The sequence below is a fragment of the Panthera uncia genome, chromosome X, assembly GCF_023721935.1.
Source record: "Panthera uncia isolate 11264 chromosome X, Puncia_PCG_1.0, whole genome shotgun sequence".
Taxonomy (NCBI): domain Eukaryota; kingdom Metazoa; phylum Chordata; class Mammalia; order Carnivora; family Felidae; genus Panthera; species Panthera uncia.
In genome coordinates, this window is record NC_064817.1 from 108218488 (window position 1) to 108239450 (window position 20963).

At 43.6% G+C, this 20963-nt stretch overlaps 1 protein-coding gene across 3 annotated transcripts in view; it reads left to right on the plus strand.

Moving 5' to 3' along the window:
• The window catches only part of LOC125932012 (transmembrane 9 superfamily member 2-like), a 90854-nt gene that overhangs the window by 42290 nt on the left and 27601 nt on the right, over window positions 1-20963 (plus strand). For all 3 annotated transcript variants that reach the window (XM_049644364.1, XM_049644366.1, XM_049644365.1), the window contains 5 exons: window positions 8577-8656; window positions 12495-12603; window positions 13843-13975; window positions 15215-15334; window positions 15536-15593. In XM_049644364.1, the coding sequence (XP_049500321.1) occupies window positions 8577-8656; window positions 12495-12603; window positions 13843-13975; window positions 15215-15334; window positions 15536-15593 (500 nt within the window). The remainder of the gene's footprint in view (window positions 1-8576; window positions 8657-12494; window positions 12604-13842; window positions 13976-15214; window positions 15335-15535; window positions 15594-20963) is intronic.

The following is a 20963-nucleotide window of genomic DNA, read 5'->3' on the forward strand; positions in this document are numbered from 1 at the left end:
GCAAAGTACAATCGGTGAAAACAGGCAATTTACTAGTCCAATATGGTCAGCCTTCTGATCTCTGGATGAAATACAGAAGTGTAATCTGGGGGAAGGAATGGAATACACCCTGAAGAAATTAAAATAACTTTCCCTAATGATTGAGAACATTATTAAAAGTCTAAGTTATTATCAGAAGTTGATCAGGGGCACCTGGGTGGCTCAGTCAGTTGGGCGTCCGACTTCAGCTCAGGTCATGATGGGTCTCATGGTCAGTGAGTTTGAGCCCCGAGATGGGCTCTGTGCTGACAGCTCGGAGCCTGGAGCCTGCTTCAAATTCTTTGTCTTCTCTCTCTGCCCCTCCTCTGCTCACATGCTGTCTCTCTCTCTCTGTCTCTCTGAAAAATAATAAATAAACATTAAAAAAATTAAAAGAAGATGATCAAAGAACTGAAGCCCTTCTACATTTTTATCACTTATTCGTCAGCTATACACATTTAAATGTAGTGGCACGCCTGGCTGGCTCAGTCAGTAGAGCCTGCAATTCTTGATCTCAGGGTGGTGAGTTCAAGCCTTGCTTTGGGCATGGAGCGTACTTAAATTAAAAAAAAAAATTAAATGTAGGAACTTTTATGCTTGCTGTAAAAGCCAAGGGAACGCACATCTAAATTGAAGTTCAGATTCACACCGGGAGCCTCCACGGTATGGAGCTAGTGGACTGTCTGCCTGTCAGGAAGCAACTGTGGCTACCGACCGAGCTGAAGCTCAAGTTCAGATGCAGCTGTACCAAATGGGGGAATTTGGGGGAAGTCACGTTATTTGGGGTTAGGGCTCAATCCCTTGGTCCTTAACACGCCTACTCTTGGAAGCTTTTCCAGAAGAGGGAATTCTTTCCCTCTCCTTGAAACTCACTTAGGGTTCTTAGGAGGCCCTTGGCCTCAATAAGTGGCATGATGCAAAGGCCCAGACGCGCCTGAGTTTGAAAACTGGTGCTGACGTTTATTAGCTGTGTGAACTTCCTCATCTGTAAAATGGGGATAAAATCATCACCTCCGGTGATTATTCTGGGGTATGTGAGCTCACATAAAACGTTTAGCACCGTACCTAGCCTGTAGTAGGCACACGATCCTTTCCATTCCTTCTTGCGGACACAGGAGCACTTGATTTACAGGTGTCTCACACAGCAGCGTGAGATTGTGCGGTGAGAAAACACCACGCCGCCATAGTCTGTATCTGAACGCCAGCGCGTTGCTGTTGTAGGCGGGGGCGAGCATAAGGAAGCGTGCTGTTACACATCTCTGGTGCTGTTCATTTTGTGGTCTTGAGTTGAAAAATGCTTTCTTAACCCGGTGATAATGATGCACATCAACCCTTCCCAAGTGCACTCCCTAGAACACGAGTCAGACAAGTTTGGAAAATGCTGCTTTCTACAACTTCATTTCTGAGCTTCCCAAAGCACATGAGTAAAATATGTAAAAGTCTCCTAATGAAGAAATCTTTTGACTGAGTCTAACTCAGTCAACCACACTTGACTCTGGAGTACTCTTGTGGAGTAAAATCTATATTGCATCGTGGCTCCCACTTGGGGTGTCTCAAGTGTCCATGGTGGTTGCATCTTAGAGTACCTCACACAATCTTATTGAAACCACAACAGAGCTTGAGTTTTCCGCCGACAAATAAGAGGCAAACCTTCATACGTTGGTAACTGTAATATAAAAGAACTGAAATCGCATTATAGCGTAGGAAGGATTTTGTCAGTTAGCTGGGTTGATATTATTTATTGAATTGCTTCAGTGGTAATAACTACTTGGAGTGGAAATTGAACGTGAATTTGAAAATCGCTATTTTTCAACCTCCAATTAAGTAATTGATTCAGGCCAATAGTATCAATGGATGTTAAAATCGGAGATGAACGAGCGTTAGGAAAGCTGGTTGTTCTCACAGTGGGAGAGTGTCACCCCACGCATGACTTGCTAATTGCAAATGGGAAAATATAAAAATAAGTGAGTGGATAAGGAAATAAATGAACACGAGTTCGTATCAGTATCTCCGACCATAATGCAGCACTACAGCGTTCGGGCTAGCCCTCTCGCCTTGCTGACTGCTAACTTCTTTCTCTGATGCTGAGAAATATGGCCCCCATCTTCTATAATGTGTTGATTTATTTGTTTTTTTAAAAAAATTTTTTGATGTTTATTTATTTTTATGTGTGTGAGAGAGAGACACAGAGTGCGAGTGGGAGAGGGGCAGAGAGAGAGAGAGAGAGAGAGGGAGACACAGAATCTGAAGCAGGCTCCAGGCTCCAAGCTGTTAGCACAGAGTCCGATGCGGGGCTCGAACCCATGAACCGTGAGCCTGTGACCTGAGCCGAAGTTGGACGCTCAACCAACTGAGCCACCCAGGCACTCCTGATTTATTTGTTCAGTCCTAGCATACATGTAGTGTCAAAACTGATAACCCATACCCCTGTGAGAGATTAATTAATTAATTAATTAATGGGAAATTCTGATACTTACTGATTTTTTAAAATATATTTTTAATGTTTATTTTTGAGAGAGGGAGACAGAGCACAAGCAGGGGAGGGGCAGAGACAGAGGGAGACAGAGTCGGAAGCAGGCTCCAGGTTCTGAGGGGTCAGCGCAGAGCCCGACTCGGGGCTCGAACTCACCGATCATGAGATCACGACCTGAGCCAAAGTCAGATGCTTAACTGGCTGAGCCACCCAGGGGCGCCGAGAAACAAATTTATTAACTGGAATGCAGTGTTTCTATAGCACTCATTTTAGTAAAGAAATACCTTGTGGTTTTTTTTTTTTTAATCTTTGAAAGCCAGCTCATATTTCACACAGCTCGTCTCACTTAGGACTAGCCACATTTCAGGTGCTGGATAGCCACATGTGACTAGGGGCCACTACCTTGGCAAAGATCTACACCTCCGTGCTTCCTGGGAATTTCCCCTCGGGTCCACGCTTCCGCGTGTTTCCCCCCCTTCCTGCTGCTTCTCACTCTCAGTACAGAAAATCTCACCAGGTCTTGTGACACGGATGGATTCCAGGCCCTTGGCTGGATGAACTACACTGTCTCACCCCGTGCGGACTGCGGAAGGCTTCCATGTACCTCTGGCACACGGGTCGTTCTCGGGGTCAGTGGGGGAGGGGCAGGCACAATCCCGACGCAGGGATGGGGCAGGGAGATATGGACAGGAAGCCACACCCCATGCATACGTCAAACCACTTACAGGTGTCAGGACCATGCAGCAGCTGGGGCCCTCGACCACCTGAGACCTCCTTGAACCTCCTCGACAGCCACCTGCAAACTGCTGTTTGGAAGCAGAGCTCACGGTCATCGGTGAGGTTGTGGGCCTCAGCCCCTGGTCAGGCAGCTACTGGCTACAGAAAGGTCCAGAGGCGGTATAGTGTTTAGTTACAATTCTTTCCGGGTTTTTAATTAAGCGTCTTGTGGGGCACCTGGGTGGCTCAGTCGGTTGAGCGTCTGTCTCTTGATTTTGGCTCGGGTCACGATCCCGGGGTCGTGAGATCGAGCCCTGCGTCAGGCTCCACCTGAGCTTGGAGCTTGCTTAAGAGTCTTGCTCCCGCTGCCCCTCCCCCACACTAGTTCACGCGCTCTCTTTCTCTCTCTCTCTCTCTCTCTAAAAAAAAGAAAGCATCTTGTGTATTTTATGTTTTCAGAAAATGATTCATGTTCCCAAATGGGTATACAGTTTGGAGTGTATATAACAAATATGTTCAGAAGTTATTGAAGGATGGGTCATAAAGATTAATATCTGAGTGAAGACCTTTTATTCATACATTTATATGACAGATATTTGTCGAGTGCCTACTATATGCCTAGCCTGGGAATTTTTATTAAGTAACTTCTTTACCTTCATTTTTCACAATAGTCCTCTGAAAGCAGGTACTGTTTTAAAACTCCACTTTATAGAAAAGAAAACCGAGGGGCACGTGGGTGGCTCGGTCGGTTGAGCGTCCAACTCTTGGTTTCAGCTCAGGTCATGGTCTCACAGTTCGTGAGGTCGAGCCCCGCATGGGGCTCTGTGCCGACAGCGCGGAGCCTGCTTGGGATTCTCTCTCTCTCTCCCCTCTCTCTGCCCTTCCCCCACTCTCGCTCTCCCAAAATAAAGAAATAAACTTAAAAAGAAATAAAAACTGAGACCCATAGAGGGAAAGCCACTTGCCAAATGGCTTTTACAAATGTAAAGGATTATAAACCAAGATTAGTTTGACTAGAGAGTCCAGGCTCTTGACGCAGCCTCTATAATACATGGTGTGAGTTTAAAATGGGAAGGAATTATGGCAGGTGAATGGGCCAAGAAGGCTTTATAAGAGAGGAGTGTGAGGCATTGTGGGAAGGCCAATGGACTGAGTTAAGAGACCTAGATTTTAGGCATTTGGAGAGGAGCTAGGGTAGGGCTTTCTGGGGAAGAGTGTACATGGGAACAGTACCTATGGGGAAGAGTGAACAAAAGTCCAATTGAAAGAAAATTGTCTTCATTTGCTTATTCATTCATCAGATGATAGTAAATGCATTTTATGTGCCAGGGATTAGGTGCTGGGGTCCCTAAGGGCCAAAAAGATTCAGTTTGACACCTCAGACTTTAATCGTTTATATAGTATTGGTAGGAAGTTTAGAAAGATAGACTTGGGCCAGATTTTGAATGGCCTTGAATGCCAGGCTACATATTACTATTCACAATACTTTTATTTCAGAAACTTACCGTTTTTATACCACGAACCAAAGGTTTTGTGGCTTCATTCTAATCACATTACTCTTAGCCATGTATGTGACTTACATAAGCTTCATTTGTGGGTTGGCCTGGGATCCTAGCCACATTTACAGCATTGGGTTTTTGTTCCCCCTCCAAAGCATATTCTTGATTTGTAGGCAGCATGGGCCAGTAACTGAATTGAGAAGCAGAGAATTTTGGTGCTGGCTTGCCTCAAGCTCATACTGTGACCTTGAGCAAGTTCGTTTTGCTCTCTGAACGTCAGTTTCCCCTGTAATAAAATGAGAGAGTTGAAATGGATCAGTAGTTCTCAACCCTATCAGACTGATGTTCTCTTTTTTTTTAATTTAGTGAGAGAGAGCATGAGTGGGGGAGAGGGGCAGAGGGAGTGATGAGAGAGAGAGAGAGAGAGAATCAGAATCTTAAGCAGGCTCCATGCTCAGTGTGGAGCCCGACATGGGACTCGATCCCAGGACCCTGGGATCATGACCTGAGAGTGGAACTCCAGATCCCGACACTCCACTGTCTGGGCCACCCAGGCGCCCTGATGTCTTATTTTAATATCAGATGTTTTCTCTGTCTCCCTTTACTATTGTAAATTCATATTTATAGACACTAGATGATTGAACCTGTCTGTACACCTAGTTTCAATAAATATCAATATAACATCCTAACTGTAATATAAAAGAAAGAAAAAGAAAGTAATTTTTAAGAAAATAGCATGTATTTCAGTACATATTTCAGTCCCCGTCAGATGCATGCACCAATGTGTTTAATCACTGTAAATGTCAGGGCTGTGAATGCAGATGAATATGAGAATATCGTCCATTGGTAGCTCAAGTACCACATCTTTCCGAGAGAGGGCATGATTTTCTGAGATGTTGATCAACTCAGTTCTGTGTTGTGCTCGTCTCCCAGGGGAGTGCCGTGTGGGTCCCGCCTTCTCTGCTGCTTAATCCCTGAAGTATCCCCTACGCATCCTCATCATGCCCCTTAGGGGGTGCTGCCCCCTCTGTTGCAATCACCTGGACCAGAAGAAACCCCAGCTGTCTGCCCATTTGATTCTTTGAGTCCCTGCGTGAATATTCTTTGAGTGACATCCATCGTGGGGTCCTGCGTCAGGATTCAAGAAGTCTGGTTTTGTTTCTACTTTTGCGGCTCGTGCCTCCGGTAGTAAACACGAAGGACTTGTTTACCTGCTGTGGTTTTGTGAGAACTGCCATGTAAAGAAGCGGAATAGCTCATTAGTGTTCGGGGGATTGAGGAAGTAGGTTTCACCACTTAGTTACCTTTCTGCGTTTGTCATTTTGCTCTCAAATGTGCCTTAGGAGTTTTAAATCGTTTCTTATTTTCTTAGGGCAGAGTACCACGTGTTATGGTCTGTTATTGCCAGCAGATGGCGATGTTTGGTGCAAAAACTGTCAGGCTTACCAGCTGCAGATTTTTCTAGGCTCTCTTAGTATTTAAAATTCAAACTTCATGGTGCATACTGGAAGGTATCTCTCCTTTTTGAAAGACCCGATATGAATTAACTTGCTTAAGGCAATGGGTAGGCTGGTGAAGAGAAGCCTGTAATTCAAATTTTTACAAATTAAGTCACATTTGACGACAGGCCCAGTATTTTAGTAGAACAGCTAAGATGTATGTTTTTATGCAGTGAGTAGTTGATCCCTTGATTTATCTATAAATTCTGATTTCCTATTTATAGGTTTTAAGTGATAATTTATTTTGAAACAGTTTCAGACCACAGAAGGATTGCCAGAACAATACAAAGAGCTCCCCCAGTCCCTTTAATCAGAACCCCCCAATTGTTAATATTTTACCTCATTTGCTCCATGGTTCACCCTTCTCTCTGTGTCCATTATCATTAGTCTTTCTCTGAATCTTTTGAGAGCTAGATGTTCTATCGCCCCTAAACGCTCCAGAGTCCCCCAAACAAGATCATTTTCCTACTAGAATAGCATACAACTAGCATATAACTCTGCAAATCAGGAATCTGTATTGCTATCACATTACCATCCCGTCCACATGCATCCATTCAAATGTTGCCAGCTGGCCAACAATGTCACTTTTTCCCTTTGTGGTTTGAGGTCCTATCTAGGAGTATGTGTTGTTTAGTTTGTGGTCTCCAATCCAGACCCGTTCTTTAGTCTTTCTCTGTCTTTCACATCCTTGAAATTTTTATAGAGTACAGACCTTACAATCTGCAGGATGACCAGCAAACTGGGTCTGATGGTTCTTATTTAAAGAAAATTAAAAAAAATTTTTTTTATGTTTATTTATTTTTGAGAGAGCACAGTGGGGGAGGGGCAGAGAGAGAAGGAGACACAGAATCCGAAGCGGGCTCCAGGCTCCGCGCTGTCGGCACAGAGCCCGACGTGGGGCTTGAACCCACAAACTGTGAGATCATGACCTGAGCCGGAGTCGGACGCTTAACTGACTGAGCCACCCAGGCGCCCCCTGTCTGATGGTTCTTTATGACAAGGCTCGGGCTGTACGTTCTTGGCAGGGATCGCACCACAGACCCGATGCTGCATACATCAGGAAGTACGTGATGTCAACCTGCCCCATCACTGGTAATGTTAACCAGGATCACCTGGTCATCAGGTTTTAACTAAAATCCATCATTGAATTAAAACCCAATTAAAATCTATCATGTGGGGTTTTTTTTTTTTTTAAGTGGCATACTTTAGGGGCACCTGGCTGGCTCCGTCAGTAGAGCGTTATCTCTTGATCTCAGCGTCATGAGTTCAAGCCCCATGTTGAGTGTGGAGCCTACTTAAAAAAAAAGTAGGAAAAAAAGCAGTGTATATTAATTTTTCTCCATACTCCAACTCTGAACTTCGGGAAAAACACCTAAAACCCAGTTTTAAATAATAAGTCATTTCAAACATTACTTAGTCAATTTGCACCAACATTTTCCTTTTGCTAAAAGCATGTTATTGATTTGAGGGGTGATTACACTGTATTAATGGTGTAAGTGTTTATTGGGGATTCCCAGTTCCGAACTTCATCTATTGGGGATATTTTGTAAGAAAGCTACTGACAGTTTGAGGTTGATCACATGTCACAGAAACAGCTTGATTGGTAATTGTATTTTCTTTCTTTTTTTAAGTTTATTTATTTATTTTGAGAGAGAGAGAGAGAGAGAGAGAGAGAGAGAGAGAGAGAACAGGGCTGGGGCAGAGAGAAGAGGGAGAGGGGAAGAGAGAAAAGGACAGAGAGAATCCTAAGCAGGCTGCATGCTGTGAACATAGAGCCTGACTCCAGGCTTGATCCCACAAACCGTGAGATCATGACCTGAGCCAAAATTAAGAGCCGAATGCTTAACTGACTGAGCCACCCAAGCGCCCCAGTCATTGTATTTTCTTATGGTTTATTCAGTATTGAAAACTACAAACCTTAAAAACAAAGCATCTTTTATAAACTTGTTGCTACGACATCTCAAAATACTTAACATATAAAAATGTAGGGGCACCTGGCTGGCTCAGTCAGAAGAGCATGCGACTCTTGATCTTGGGGTTGTGAGTTCAAACCCCATGTTGGGTATAGAGATTACATAAATAAGTAAACAAACAAATAGATACTGAGTCTGTTTTTTTTTTAAAGGTGCTATTTCTGGTGAACAGTGGCAAGCTACAAGTACTTTCTTCCTAGTTCCTTCCTGAAATGAAGAAGAATATCACTTCATAAAAATAAGATAAAAATGTCAGGACACAACTTACTATTCCAGGAAGTTAGTAGTAAAGAAAAGGCGAAAATATATGCAGAATAACCTTCTGTCTGTTTTAGGATTATAACCAGCAAAAGTCACTAGAAGTTTGGCCATATAACTGTATATTTTTGTTTGTTAGGAAAACAAAAGCATCAAGTGGGCATCTAGGTGGGACTACATTTTGGATTCCATGTCTCATACCAACATTCAGTGGTTGAGGTAAGTACTTTATTTTTATTTTTTATTTTTAAGTTTATTTTCTTTAGTAACCTCTGCCCAACATGGGGCTCGAACTCAGCATGCTGAGGTCAAGGGTCGCATGCTCTTCTGACTGAGCCAGCCAGGTGCTTCTAGGTAAATACTTTATTTAATTTATTAATTAATTAATTTATTTTTAAATGTTTATTTTTGAGAGAGAGAGAGACAGAGAGACAGAGAGTGAGTAGGGGAGGGACAGAGAGACAGAGGCAGACTCTGAAGCAAGCTCCAGGCTCTGAGCTGTCAGCACAGAGCCCAACGCGGGGCTCAAACTCATGAGCCGTGAGATCATGACCTGATCCAAAGTTGGACGCTTAACCCACTGAGCCACCCAGGCGCCCCCCCTAGGTAAGTACTTTATAAAACAAAGAGTAGGTAGCTTCAGTAGGAGAAATGTAAATATATATTTGTATTAAATATACGTATATATATATCTTATATATATCATATATATATCTTATATCTTATATATATGTACATATATATATATCTTAAAGTTTATTTTAAGAGAGAGAGCAGGGGAGGGGCAGAGAGAGAGAGAGAGGGAGAGAAGCAGAAAGAAAATTCTGGGCTGAAAGCAAGGAGCCGGACGTGGGGCTCGAACCCATGAGTGGTGAGATCTATATACCTATGTGTTTTAAAAAGCTATTTTGTTACCGCAGATGATCTTGAGTGACACCTTTTCCTCCCTGTGGCTGGTTTCCCCTCTCCTTCCTCGCACACACCTCTCCACGTGCACAAAGAAAGAGAAAAAGGAAGACGGGCCTTAAATACACGCCTGCGTATGCCGAAGGGAAGAGCGGCTTGAGGTGTCTGAGAGGTGCCTTGCGGCCTGCAAAGAGCATGGGGGGGGGGGGGCGCGAAGTGGGCAGGGTGTGACTGCGGAAGGGGACACCGTGCACGAGATGAGAGGAAAACACGGTAGAGACTTGTGCTCCTGGGTTCAGAAAGTCTGAGGAAGAGGGCCAGGAGGAAGGTGGAGGCATTACATGTGAGACACCAAGACCTTTCAAGGGGCCCTTCGTTCCCTCAGCGGGGCGGGTGACAGAGAGGACCGTGTGGGGGACAAGGTGTGTCGGGGAGGGGCTGCTCATGCCACTGGTGTGCTTCCTCGTCCCTGCGAGGCGGCCAGACGCCCTGCTGGGCTCTGGGACAGTGTGAGGGAGACAGACGGACTTCTGCTCCCGCGAGGCTTTACGTTCTGGTGGATGCAGAGGACATGCGCTTGATCGCTCAGGAACCTTCAACAGGGCCAAACCGCAGAGGTGGAAGTTTCAGCCTGAAATGGAGGGAGGAACCAGCTGAGAACGTGACAATTGGGCGTGACTGTGGCCAAGTGCTGAGGGAGGTCGGGGGATAGGTCAGTTTGGGGTGGAAGAAGACTATGAAAGTAAAAATGAAAGTGAGGGAAGGTGTGGTTCCGAGTATGGTCTCTTGAGGTGATGACCCTCCTTATATACCCATTGCCTTTTAAGTGAGAATAACGCTCCCCGCTCCTGTGTTTCTAGACTTATTCCTTCGTGTCTTCCTGCTCTCCCTCCTCCTCCTCTTCCTCCTCCTCTTCCTCCTCCTCATTATTATGATCATATGGTAGCTTTTCCAGAGTCTTCTGTTTGGGCAACTGTCCAGGTCCCATTTTGTCACATCCCTAGAAGTCTCTTCAGGTAAAATTTATTTAAATGGTTTCTCCAAAGGGATTGTGAGACCAAAGGGCCTCCAGATACACTGTGGGGGCTAATCTCTAGTAGTATTCGTATTTATAGCGTAACAAGGAATGTACTTTGTTTCAGCCATGATCTAACTCACTTACCACATTAACAGACGTTTTAGACATCAGTCATCTTTAAAAATTTTTTAATGTTTATTTTTGAGGGAGAGAGAGAAAGCATGAGCAGGAGAGGGGCAGAAAGAGGGGGAGAGAAAATCCCAAGCACACTCCACGTTGTCGGCTCAGAGCCCCACATGGGGCTCGAACCCACGAACCGTGAGATCATGACCTGAGCTGAAACCAAGAGTCAGACGCTTAACCGACTGAGCCACCCAGGCGCCCCTAAAAGTTTTTATTTATTTATTTATTTTGAGAGGGACGCCTGGGTGGCTCAGTCGGTTAAGCGTCCGACTTCAGCTCGGGTCATGATCTCGTGGTCTGTGGGTTTGAGCCCCACGTCGGGCTCTGTGCTGACAGCTCAGAGGCTGGAGCTTGCTTTGGATTCTATGTCTCCCTCTCTCTCTCTGCTTCTTCCCCACTCATGCTCTCTCTCTCTCTGTCTCTCAGAAATGAATAAATGTAAAAAATTTATTTATTTTCAGCATGAGAGTGTGCACACGCAAGCAGGGGAGCGGTCGAGAGAGTGGGAGACAGAGAATCCCAAGCAGGCTCCGTGCTGTCAGCACAGAGCCTGGCTCAGGGCTCGAACTCACGAACCGTGAGACCATGACCTGAGCTGAAGTCGGACGCTCAACCGACTGAGCCACCCAGGCGCCCCTCCTATGCTGTACCTTTTATCCCTGTGACTTATTCGTTCCATAGCTGGAAGGCTGCACCTCCCACCCCCTGCACTCATCTTGCCCATCCCCCCACACTCCCTCCCCTTTGGCAGCCACAAGTGACTTATTTGTTTTATAACTGGAACTTTGCACCTCTTAATCTCCTTCATCTATTTTGCCCATCCCCCCATACTACCTCCTCTCTGGCAACCATAGACATCAATCATCTTATTGGCATCTTTTTTTTTAAATTTATTTTTGAGAGACAGGGAGAGTACAAGCAGGGGAGGGGCAGAGAGAGAGGGAGGGAGACAGACGATCTGAAATGGGCTCCGCGCTGACAGTAGAGAGCCTGATGTGGGGCTCAAACTCACAGACCGTGAGATCATGACCTGAGGGAAAGTCAGATGCTTAACTGACTGAGCCACCCAGGCTCCTCCTTATTGACATCTTTCTAGAACAGTGTTGGTCTTTTCAGATTCTGGTAAAGCTTTGTTGATGTGTTCGGGTTTGGCTGGGTGGTGGGATGGTAGAAGGGATTGGTTTTGATTTGGGAATAATTTTGAAGTTTAAATTTTAGGAACAGTAAGAGCTGGGAAGTACAGTGACCATGGGGTCATTATCCTGAAGCTCATAAAAAGACTACAACCTTGGTCTATCAGTTAAGAAGTCAGTCAGCCATTAGTTCAACCTTGATCCCTGGGCTTTCATTCTCAGTTCCATGCCCTGGAATTGAGTTTCTGTTAATTGATCTTATTTACTTCTTCTTGCTTCTTTTTGGGAATGTACCCTTAAAAAATTCTAAAATCACCTTAAGAATAATGTTGCTTATATTGCTTTATTTGGTTTTGTTTGTTTCTTTTTAGTGTTTATTTTTGAGACAGAGAGAGACAGAGCATGAGCGGGGGAGGGGCAGAGAGAGAGGGAGGCACAGAATCCGAAGAAGGTTCCGAGCTGTCAGCACAGAGCCCGACGTGGGGCTTGACTTCACGAACCGTGAGATCATGACCTGAGCTGAAGTCGGACTTAACAGACTGAGCCACCCAGGCGCCCCTATATTGCTTTATTTGTAATACAGTTTTGTGGATTACGTGTATTAATACATAATATCAATATATTGTGTATTATAATATATTAAGTTCATTTAATATACTGATGTATTCAGCTTTTGATCTAAGTTTAACCTTGGAAAAGTGATCAACATGATGGTAATTTGAATGCCTTTCTTTTATATGTACCCACATTTTCTTCTCACTGTTTAAATAAGGAACTTGAGGTTTAACTTGTCTTTTTTCTTCTTTAAATTTTCTAGTATTATGAATTCCTTTGTTATCATTCTCTTCTTATCTGGCATGGTGGCTATAATTATATTGAGGACTCTTCATAGAGATATTATCAGATACAATGAGATGAGTTCTTCTGTAAGTAAAAATGCACATATTTGATTCAGCAAATATTTGAATGCCTACTCTGTCCACTTGTCAATGTTATATTTTTACTTAGAGCATATAATACCTCGAATACAGCACATTTCGACATCTAGCAATTTAGCCTGTTATATCAAATCAGAAAGTATAGAGTTGGGTAGGTTCTATCAGAAAGTATAGAGTTAGGTATGCTCTGTAAAAGTAGAAGTCAGTTTATTAGAGAGGTATTTGTTACCCACTCTGGTTCTATTCCTTTTTATATGTTTCTGAACTTTTAAAGTATTATTTAATGTTTCCATTAATTTGGAGTATGAGATAAATATATCAAACATTGCAAAATGTTATCATTTGGGTTAAATTTAGTTTAAAAAATCTTTTTTAACATTTATTCATTTTTTGAGAGACAGAGAGACACAGAGTGTGAGCGGGGGAGGGGCAGAGAGAGAGGGAGACACAGAATCGGAAGCAGGCTCCAGGCTCTGAGCTGTCAGCACAGAGCCCGACGTGGGGCCTGAACTCACAAACTGTGAGATCATGACCTGAGCCGAAGTCAGACACTTAACCGATTGAGCCACCCAGGCACCCCTCTTTTTTTTTTAATAAATTTTTTTTTGAGGTTAAATTTAGTTTTATCTCATTTATACTGTTTTGACTCTTATAATCATCTGTGTATTGGTGAATTTTAGATTTCTTTTTTTTTTTAAAAAAAGAGAATCCTTTGTTTTTCTTTTCTTTTTAAGGTTTGTTTATTTTTGACAAAGAGAGTGCAAGCGGGGGTGGGGTCAGAGAGAGGGGGAACAGAGGATCTGAAGCGGGCTCCACACTAACAGCACAGAGCCCTATGCGGGGCTCGAACTCACACACCATGAGATCGTGACCTGAGCCGAAGTCAGACGCTAAACCAAGTGAGCCACGCAGGTGCCCCGAATTTTAAATTTCTATAAAAATTGGCCGAATTCCCTCTGTATATTAAATCATTTCACTTTCTCCATGCAATTAAGCCAGGCGTGTTCCTTATATGAGGAACACATTCCCTTTAATGCAAAACTTAGAGTAAGGGAGCGCCTCATTTGGATGGCAGGATCACCTACCTTCCAGAGGGCTGCTGTATCCAGAATGAGCCATTGGCTTCCAGTTAGTCTGTCTTTAGAGGAAAATTCATTTCCGTCTAACTTTCAGAGTTCTGGTAACTTTCTGCCACAGTGTGTTTACCAAAGATTTTCTCATGTGCAGGAATATGCCCAGGAGGACTTTGGTTGGAAGCTGCTTCATGGGGATGTATTCAGACCACCAAGGAATAGAATGTTGCTGTCAGTTTTCCTGGGCCAAGGAACACAAGTTTTGATCATGACGTTTATCACCTTACGTAAGTAGGCTCAGATCGATATGCGTCATCTTAAACATTCTTAGCGAACTGTTGCCGTATGTTAAATTTTGATCCACGTGTACAAAAGGGCTTTGAAAATACCCTAAAGTTTAAGAAAATGTATGTATTATGGTACTTACAATTCTATCTTCTCAAATTAAGGATAGGAGTCTGAATATGTTCCTGTCTCCGGGACCTTTCATGGCTTCTTCAGTTGTGAATAATTTATTGTGCTGTCCAATACACAAAGTCCTTGCTTTGCAAAAGAGATGCTTTCTTGAAAATCAGCATGTGGGTAGAATCATATTTTAAGTGGACTAAGGGAATTCATAATTAAACACTAGCATTTTGAAATGCTGTGGCAAGCCTAAGTGCTGGTCTTTAAACGTATAAACAGAATGGCATCTTTAGGAGGCTCACAATGGCTGTTGAACCCTGGCTGCCTTCATGTATAAAGTAAAAATGGAGCCTGTCAATTTTTGATAGCCAGAGTGGTGACTTTCATAAACAAGGCTGCTGTAAAAAAAAAAAGGCTTGTTAGGTGTTTCAGATGTCAGTGCTAACTTCAAAATTCAGCTTTCAAGATTGTATTTTCCTGAGACCAAGTCTCGCTTTGATTAAAAAAAATTTTTTTTAATGTTTATTTTTGAGAGAGAGAGAGAGAGAGAACAGGGGAGGGGCAGAGAGAGAGAGGGAGACACAAAATCTGAGGCAGGCTCCAGGCTCCAGGCTCTGAGCTGTCAGCACAGAGCCTGACATGGGCTCGAACTCATAAACTATGAGATCATGACCTGAGCCAAAGTCGGATGCTTAACCGACTGAGCCACCCAGGTGCCCCACTGCTTTGATCTTTTTTTTATTCTTCCCCTTGAATACAAGGAAGCAGAAGGAAATTTTTGTGGGAAAATGATTTTCTGTTTACGGAATGATACTAGAGTAGGGGGGATTGTTTATTTAATTTTGATTTAAATGGTGAGGTAAAGACTAGATCCAACTTGGAAACTGAACTTCACTTGCCTTGTCTTGAAAATCACACCTTTTCATTAAGACAAAATTGTCATTAGTTAAGTGAATAACATTCATTCACAGTGTCACTTAAGATCTCACATGACAGAATATCCTTGTGTGCTGTTACACATAATATGTCTTAATCAGTGGGTCTTTAATTTATTACAAAGTCTTGTGTGCTTCTGAGGCTATGATTGTAACTGGTTTGATATTTCTTTTTTGTGCCTTTAGTTTTGGCCTGCCTTGGTTTTCTGTCCCCCTCCAACCGAGGCGCTTTAATGACCTGTGCCGTTGTGCTCTGGGTCCTTCTGGGAACCCCTGCCGGATATGTGTCTGCAAGAATGTATAAGAGTAAGCATTACATCTGCTCTCATTCCAGTAAGTTCATGTGTTCAGTGTAGAAATTAAAAGGCCGTAAAACACAACATTTGAGAATCGCATGGGGCATTTTAGCCGACCCATCCAAAGGTACTTGTGTCCTGGTTATAAAGTAGGTCTAAAGTGGACTGAATCAAGCTGCGACAGTAACTCTTCTGTCTTTTCCTTCCTCAGCACTTAAAGGTGTTAAATGGAAGACAAACTTTTTGCTGACGGCACTATTATGTCCTGGGTGAGCATTGCACGTTCTCCGTTCTCTATGCAATTACACTCTTCCTTAGACTTCGTCTTGGAGAAATCATCGTAGGCGATAATGAAGGGTCGAAGGGAGAGGAGTTTTCTGTAGCGGCAGCATTCTCTCTTTGTACAGCGTACCCTCGAGTGCAAAGAGATAGCCAGGGTGCTGCTGTATTGAATTTTGATCTTCGGTCTTGGAGCACATTTCATAAATGCTCATCTCAGTTATACATCTTGCATTATATACCATATTAGAATGGCAATTTAGGCACCACCTTGTGTCAGTCCCCTTGTCGCTGTCTTCTGTGATTCTTTCTTCCCGTCTCCCCTAGTGACTGCAGTGTCATTAGTGACTGCAGTTCGGGGGTAGAGTCATTGTCCAAGGGGGAGTGGGCGGGGCCGCACAGTGGCTGTGTGAGTAGCGCCGTCAGCCCCCTAGTTACAGACGTGCGGGATTGGTGGCCAAGCCGGGGAGCAAGTGTTCAAGGTCACGTGGGATGTCAGCGCTATATATAACCGAATGTTCCCCCTGCATCCCGTCCTGGGATCTTCCCACAGAACCTCGCTGATGAAGTGCTGACTCACTTAGGGTTTCATCTCCTTAGTCAGCTCGGGCTGCCCTACCAAAATCCACAGACTGGAGGGGCGCCTGGGTGGCTCAGGCGGTCGGGCGTCTGACTTCGGTTCAGGTCATGATCTCCGTTTGTGAGCTTGAGCCCCGCGTCCGGCTCTGTGGGCTCTGTGCCGCCGGCTCAGAGCCCAGAGCTTGCTTTGGATTCTGTGTCTCCTTCTTTCTCTGCTCCTCCCCGACCTGTGCTGTCTCTGTCTCTCAAAAATAAATAAATGTAAAAAAAATCCCATAGAGTGGGGGGAGGGGGCTGAAACAAAACAACACACGTTTGATTTCTCATAGTTCTGGAGGCGGACATGTTGGAGATCAGGGCACCAACAGGGTTGGGTCCTGGTGAGAAATCTCTTCCTAGCTTGTTGACGACTGCAGTCTTGCTGTTTCCCCACATGGCAGGCAGAGACAGTAAACTCTCTAGTGTCTCCTCTCATAAAGGCACTAATCCCATCATGAAGGCCTCATCTAAGCTTAATCACCTCCCAAAGGCCCCACCCCCAAATACCATTACCTTGTGGATCAGTGCTTCAATATATGAATTTGGGGAGGGGGACACAACTCAGTCCATAGCACGTTTCATTTCTCATATTCTTTCCTTGATGTTATGAAGGAAAGGTCTTTTTAAAAAAGGTTTATTTATTTTGAGAGAGAGACACAGACAGATGGACAGACAGCACAAGTGGGGGAGGGGCAGAGAGAGAGGGGGAGAGACAGTCCCAAGCAGGGTCCGCACTGTCAGCCAGGAGCCTGATGCCGGGCTCGATCCCACGAACCACGAGGTCATGACCTGAGCTGAAATCAAGAGTCAGATGGTTAAACAACTGAACCACTCAGGCTCCCCACCTCCCCCCCCCACTTTGTTTTGTTTTTTAAGGAAAAACTAGTGGATTCTATCTTAATTGTCATGTACTTTAGTTCCTATTTGTTACAAAATTCCCATGTCCTTGATGCTAGAAGTATGTCCCCATAGTGGAAGAGGTCCTGTAATGAAAGTTATACATAGTAAACTCAGTTACATTATATGCTGATTGGTGACAAAGGGAGAGCAAAATGCATTAACAATGCTCTGTGGCTGTGCATGATGCCGTGAATGAGGCAACGCAGTGATAGATTCTGTAGACCCATAACCTTTTATCTCCATGTGGCTTGTTTTCCTTGAAACTCCAGGGAAAAAGAGGAGATCATTGAGAGGATTGAACATTACAAGTTTGCACATCAAATACAGGAACCTCAGAATTTTTGACTTATTTAAAATAAGGACAATGCAGTCCCCTCCCCCTCCCCACCTTGATTAGAGCCATCTGCTTTTCCTGTAACTGTTTTCAAGGGAACTAGAATGGGTGGTCTTCTCTGAGGTGAATGCTTTATTACATTTATGTAAGAAAGCAATGTCCTTGACAATATTTCAGCTATTTGTTGCTTCAAGTTCAAGACTCAAATGAATCCCACACTGGATAAATTTGGCAGCAAAGTGCCATTGTGCGAGTGTCATTATACTGGGTTGTACTACAAGGGCTATCACGTGCAGGAACCAGTCCACAAACCGTCCGCTGTTCTCTGCTTTGGTTCGTTACTCATTCGGCACACCCAGCGTGGTCTTTTTGGTTGTGTTTTGCTTTCGTTCTTACCCTATCTAAGGCATTATCCCAGGCACTGTAGAGGAAATTAAATACAAATTGTCTCTGAAACTGTGTCTTCGTGGCTTAAGAGGACTAATAATGGCCCAGCGTTCATCACACAGATGTTCCATCTTACTGTAAAAAGAAGTTACATCATAGAAATAGACAATGTAAAGGGGCGCCCGGGGGGCTCAGTCAGTGAAGCGTCCGACTTCGGCTCAGGTCATGATCTCACGGTCCGTGAGTTCGAGCCCCGCGTCGGGCTCTGTGCTGGCAGCTCGGAGCCTGCTTCGGATTCTGTGTCTCCCTCTCTCTCTGCCCCTCCCCTCCTCCTGCTCTGTCTCCCTCTGTCTCAAAAAGAAATAAAAACGTTAAAAAATTAAAAAAAAAAGAAAATGTGAAAGAATTAGAATATATCATATCGCTAAGCTTGATGAGCCAAATTGAACAATCAATGTCTGAGAAAAGCATTAGCATTCCCAATGCGCTATGAGCTGTTTTCATCATGTTTTCCGTGAGATTGATTGTGAAGCATGTTTTACACAGAGAAATTCAAAAATTCGAGTAGAAATCCATAATTACACGGCTCAGGTTTACATGGACTTTGAGATGACGCGGTGTCAAGACACAGTTTTGTCAAAGTAAAAAAAAAAAAAAAAAAGTTTTTGATTTGAAAAGCAACCGGGAACGGTGCTTGTGTCCTGGGTGGGTTTTCGGGGGGCCGGGGGACAGGAGTGTGAAGGAGACTATTTGTATTAGATTTACTTTTCGCTCTTTTTTTTCCCCACCTTTTTGCATCATGTACCATATGCACGTGTTACCTATTTTTAAGTAATTTCATTATGAACAACAGTAACACCAACTCAGAACCATATATTAAAGGGGAGAGGTAGTGCCAGAAGCTGATGGCACAGGCTTTAGAGTCGGACACACACGCGCGTGTGCACGCACGCACACGTACCCTATACTGCAAATGTATAGAGTGGTTCATTCCCAGTTCTACCTCCTCCTAGTTACCGGGCCTTGAGCACATTGTGAATAACGCTGCGACGAACATAGGCGTGCACATACGTCTTTGAGATCTTTGTCTTCCGTTCCGTTGCATAGATATTTTCTGCGGTGCCATTTCTGTTCCCTTGTCATCTATTTTACCATTTTTTTTTTTTTGAGTTCTTCTCTTAGTGGTTACCTTACAGATTACAATTAGTGTCCCAATTTACACCAGTCTAGTTCGGATGAATCCCAGCTTAATTTCAATATTAGACAAAACTTTGCTCCTATCAGGCTCCTTTCTCACCTCCCTTCTTCGTGCCGTCACTGCCATACAAATTACGTCTTAATACTTTGTATGCTCGTCAGCACAGATTTAAAATTATTGCGCTACGCAGGTGTCTTAAGTTCGGCGAAAAAGAGCTTCAGATAATGTTTACTAATCACGACCTGTTGGGCAAGTGATGTTCCCTGTCTAATCCTGGGTTTCCTCATGGGTAATATGGGAATAATTTTATTTTAGAGAGAGAGTGTGAGTGGGGGAGAGGGACAGAGGGGGGAAGAGAGAGAGCATCTTAAGCAGGCTGCACACTCAGTGGAGAGCCCAATGAGGGGCTCGATCCCATGACCCTGGGATCATGACCTGAGCCGAAATCAGGAGTCGGACGCTCAACTGACTGAGCCACCCAGGCACCCCGCATGCAGTTTTAAAGCAGTAAACAGGCATGATACAAAGGATATCTTTCCCTCAAGTGGTTTAGGGGCCCTCTTAGGTCGATGGGAGAGAAAATCGTAAGGTACTGGCATTCTTATTTCTTAGAAAGTAGTAGGTTGAAAGAGAAGTTCAGTGCCTCGCAGTGTATAAATGTGTGAGTAGCTGATACAGTGCCATAAATAGGCAGTGTAAAACTGGCTTCAAATTTATTATTTAAAAAAAAATCAGGCTTTACATTTAAAAGGAGAAGCATTTAGACTAATGAACACTTATGCTCCCTAGAAGAAATTGAAGAAAGTAAGATTATTAAACTATATACATTTCCTTCATGTAACCCCAAAAGTGGTAGGAAGGGAAAAGAAGAGGCAGCATAGTTTGATGGTCACGCACCCAAACTTAACAATTAGAAGAAGCAAGTCTGAATTCCAGCACTTAATATTAGGCAGTCAGTATTAGCTAAGTGACTTTGGGGAAGTCCTATCCCCTTCCTGATTGTCCATTTCCTTGCCTGTGATGCCTGTGTCACAGAGTCGTTCAGAGAAATAAATGAACTAATGGATTGTGAAATTGTTTTGTGAGCTATAAAGTATTTTTGGTCACTCTTTTCTTCTGTGTTCCTACTGCTCTGTGTTTATCATCTGCTATAGCATTTTCCGTGTCGTGTTGTAATTTATTTGTTTATCTCTGTCCCCCACTAGACTGAGCTTTGCAGAGCAAAGATTTTTATTTATCTTTGAACACCAGGGCCTAACCCATAGGTACTCAATAAATGTTTGATGAGTGTGTGAATAAATGTTTCAGGTAGGAGATGAACCCAGATGACCTCTCAAGTTTCCTTTTAGTTTTGCTGTTTAAGATTCCATGAAAAGGTCTAGAAATAATTAGAGACCAACAAAGGAAGAACTATTTAGAATATAAAAACTTGAAACTGAAGGGCAGTTACAGAATTGTTAAACACATATTAACATTCTAGAGTGTACTTTCAAAAGGGAAATCGTTGAGACAGGTTAATTGAGTTTATGTATAAGAAGGGAGGTTATGATTTGTCAAGTGAGAAGTAATTTTTCCTGGCCATGGAATGATAATGGCTGAAATGAATCTCTCAAAAGCTAGGAAATTTGGCAGAGGAATACTGTGGCTCAACAAATTCATTAGAGCAGAAAGGTATTAAGAAACATTTGAAGAAGTATGGTTAAATCATGGGAAACCAGCCTCCCTTATTAAGATGCCAGAAACCAATGAGACCTAAGGTGGAGGTTTTCTGTGGTTGTATTTGTTGTTGTTTGAAAGGGTTCAAAACCACAGCTCCTGCAGGGGCAAAGTATGAGCCTTGAAAAAGCACAGTCAGTGTCCCTACCGACATAGATTTAGTACGCAGAAGAGATCGTACACACAAGGCGGGGGTGGGGGGGGGGG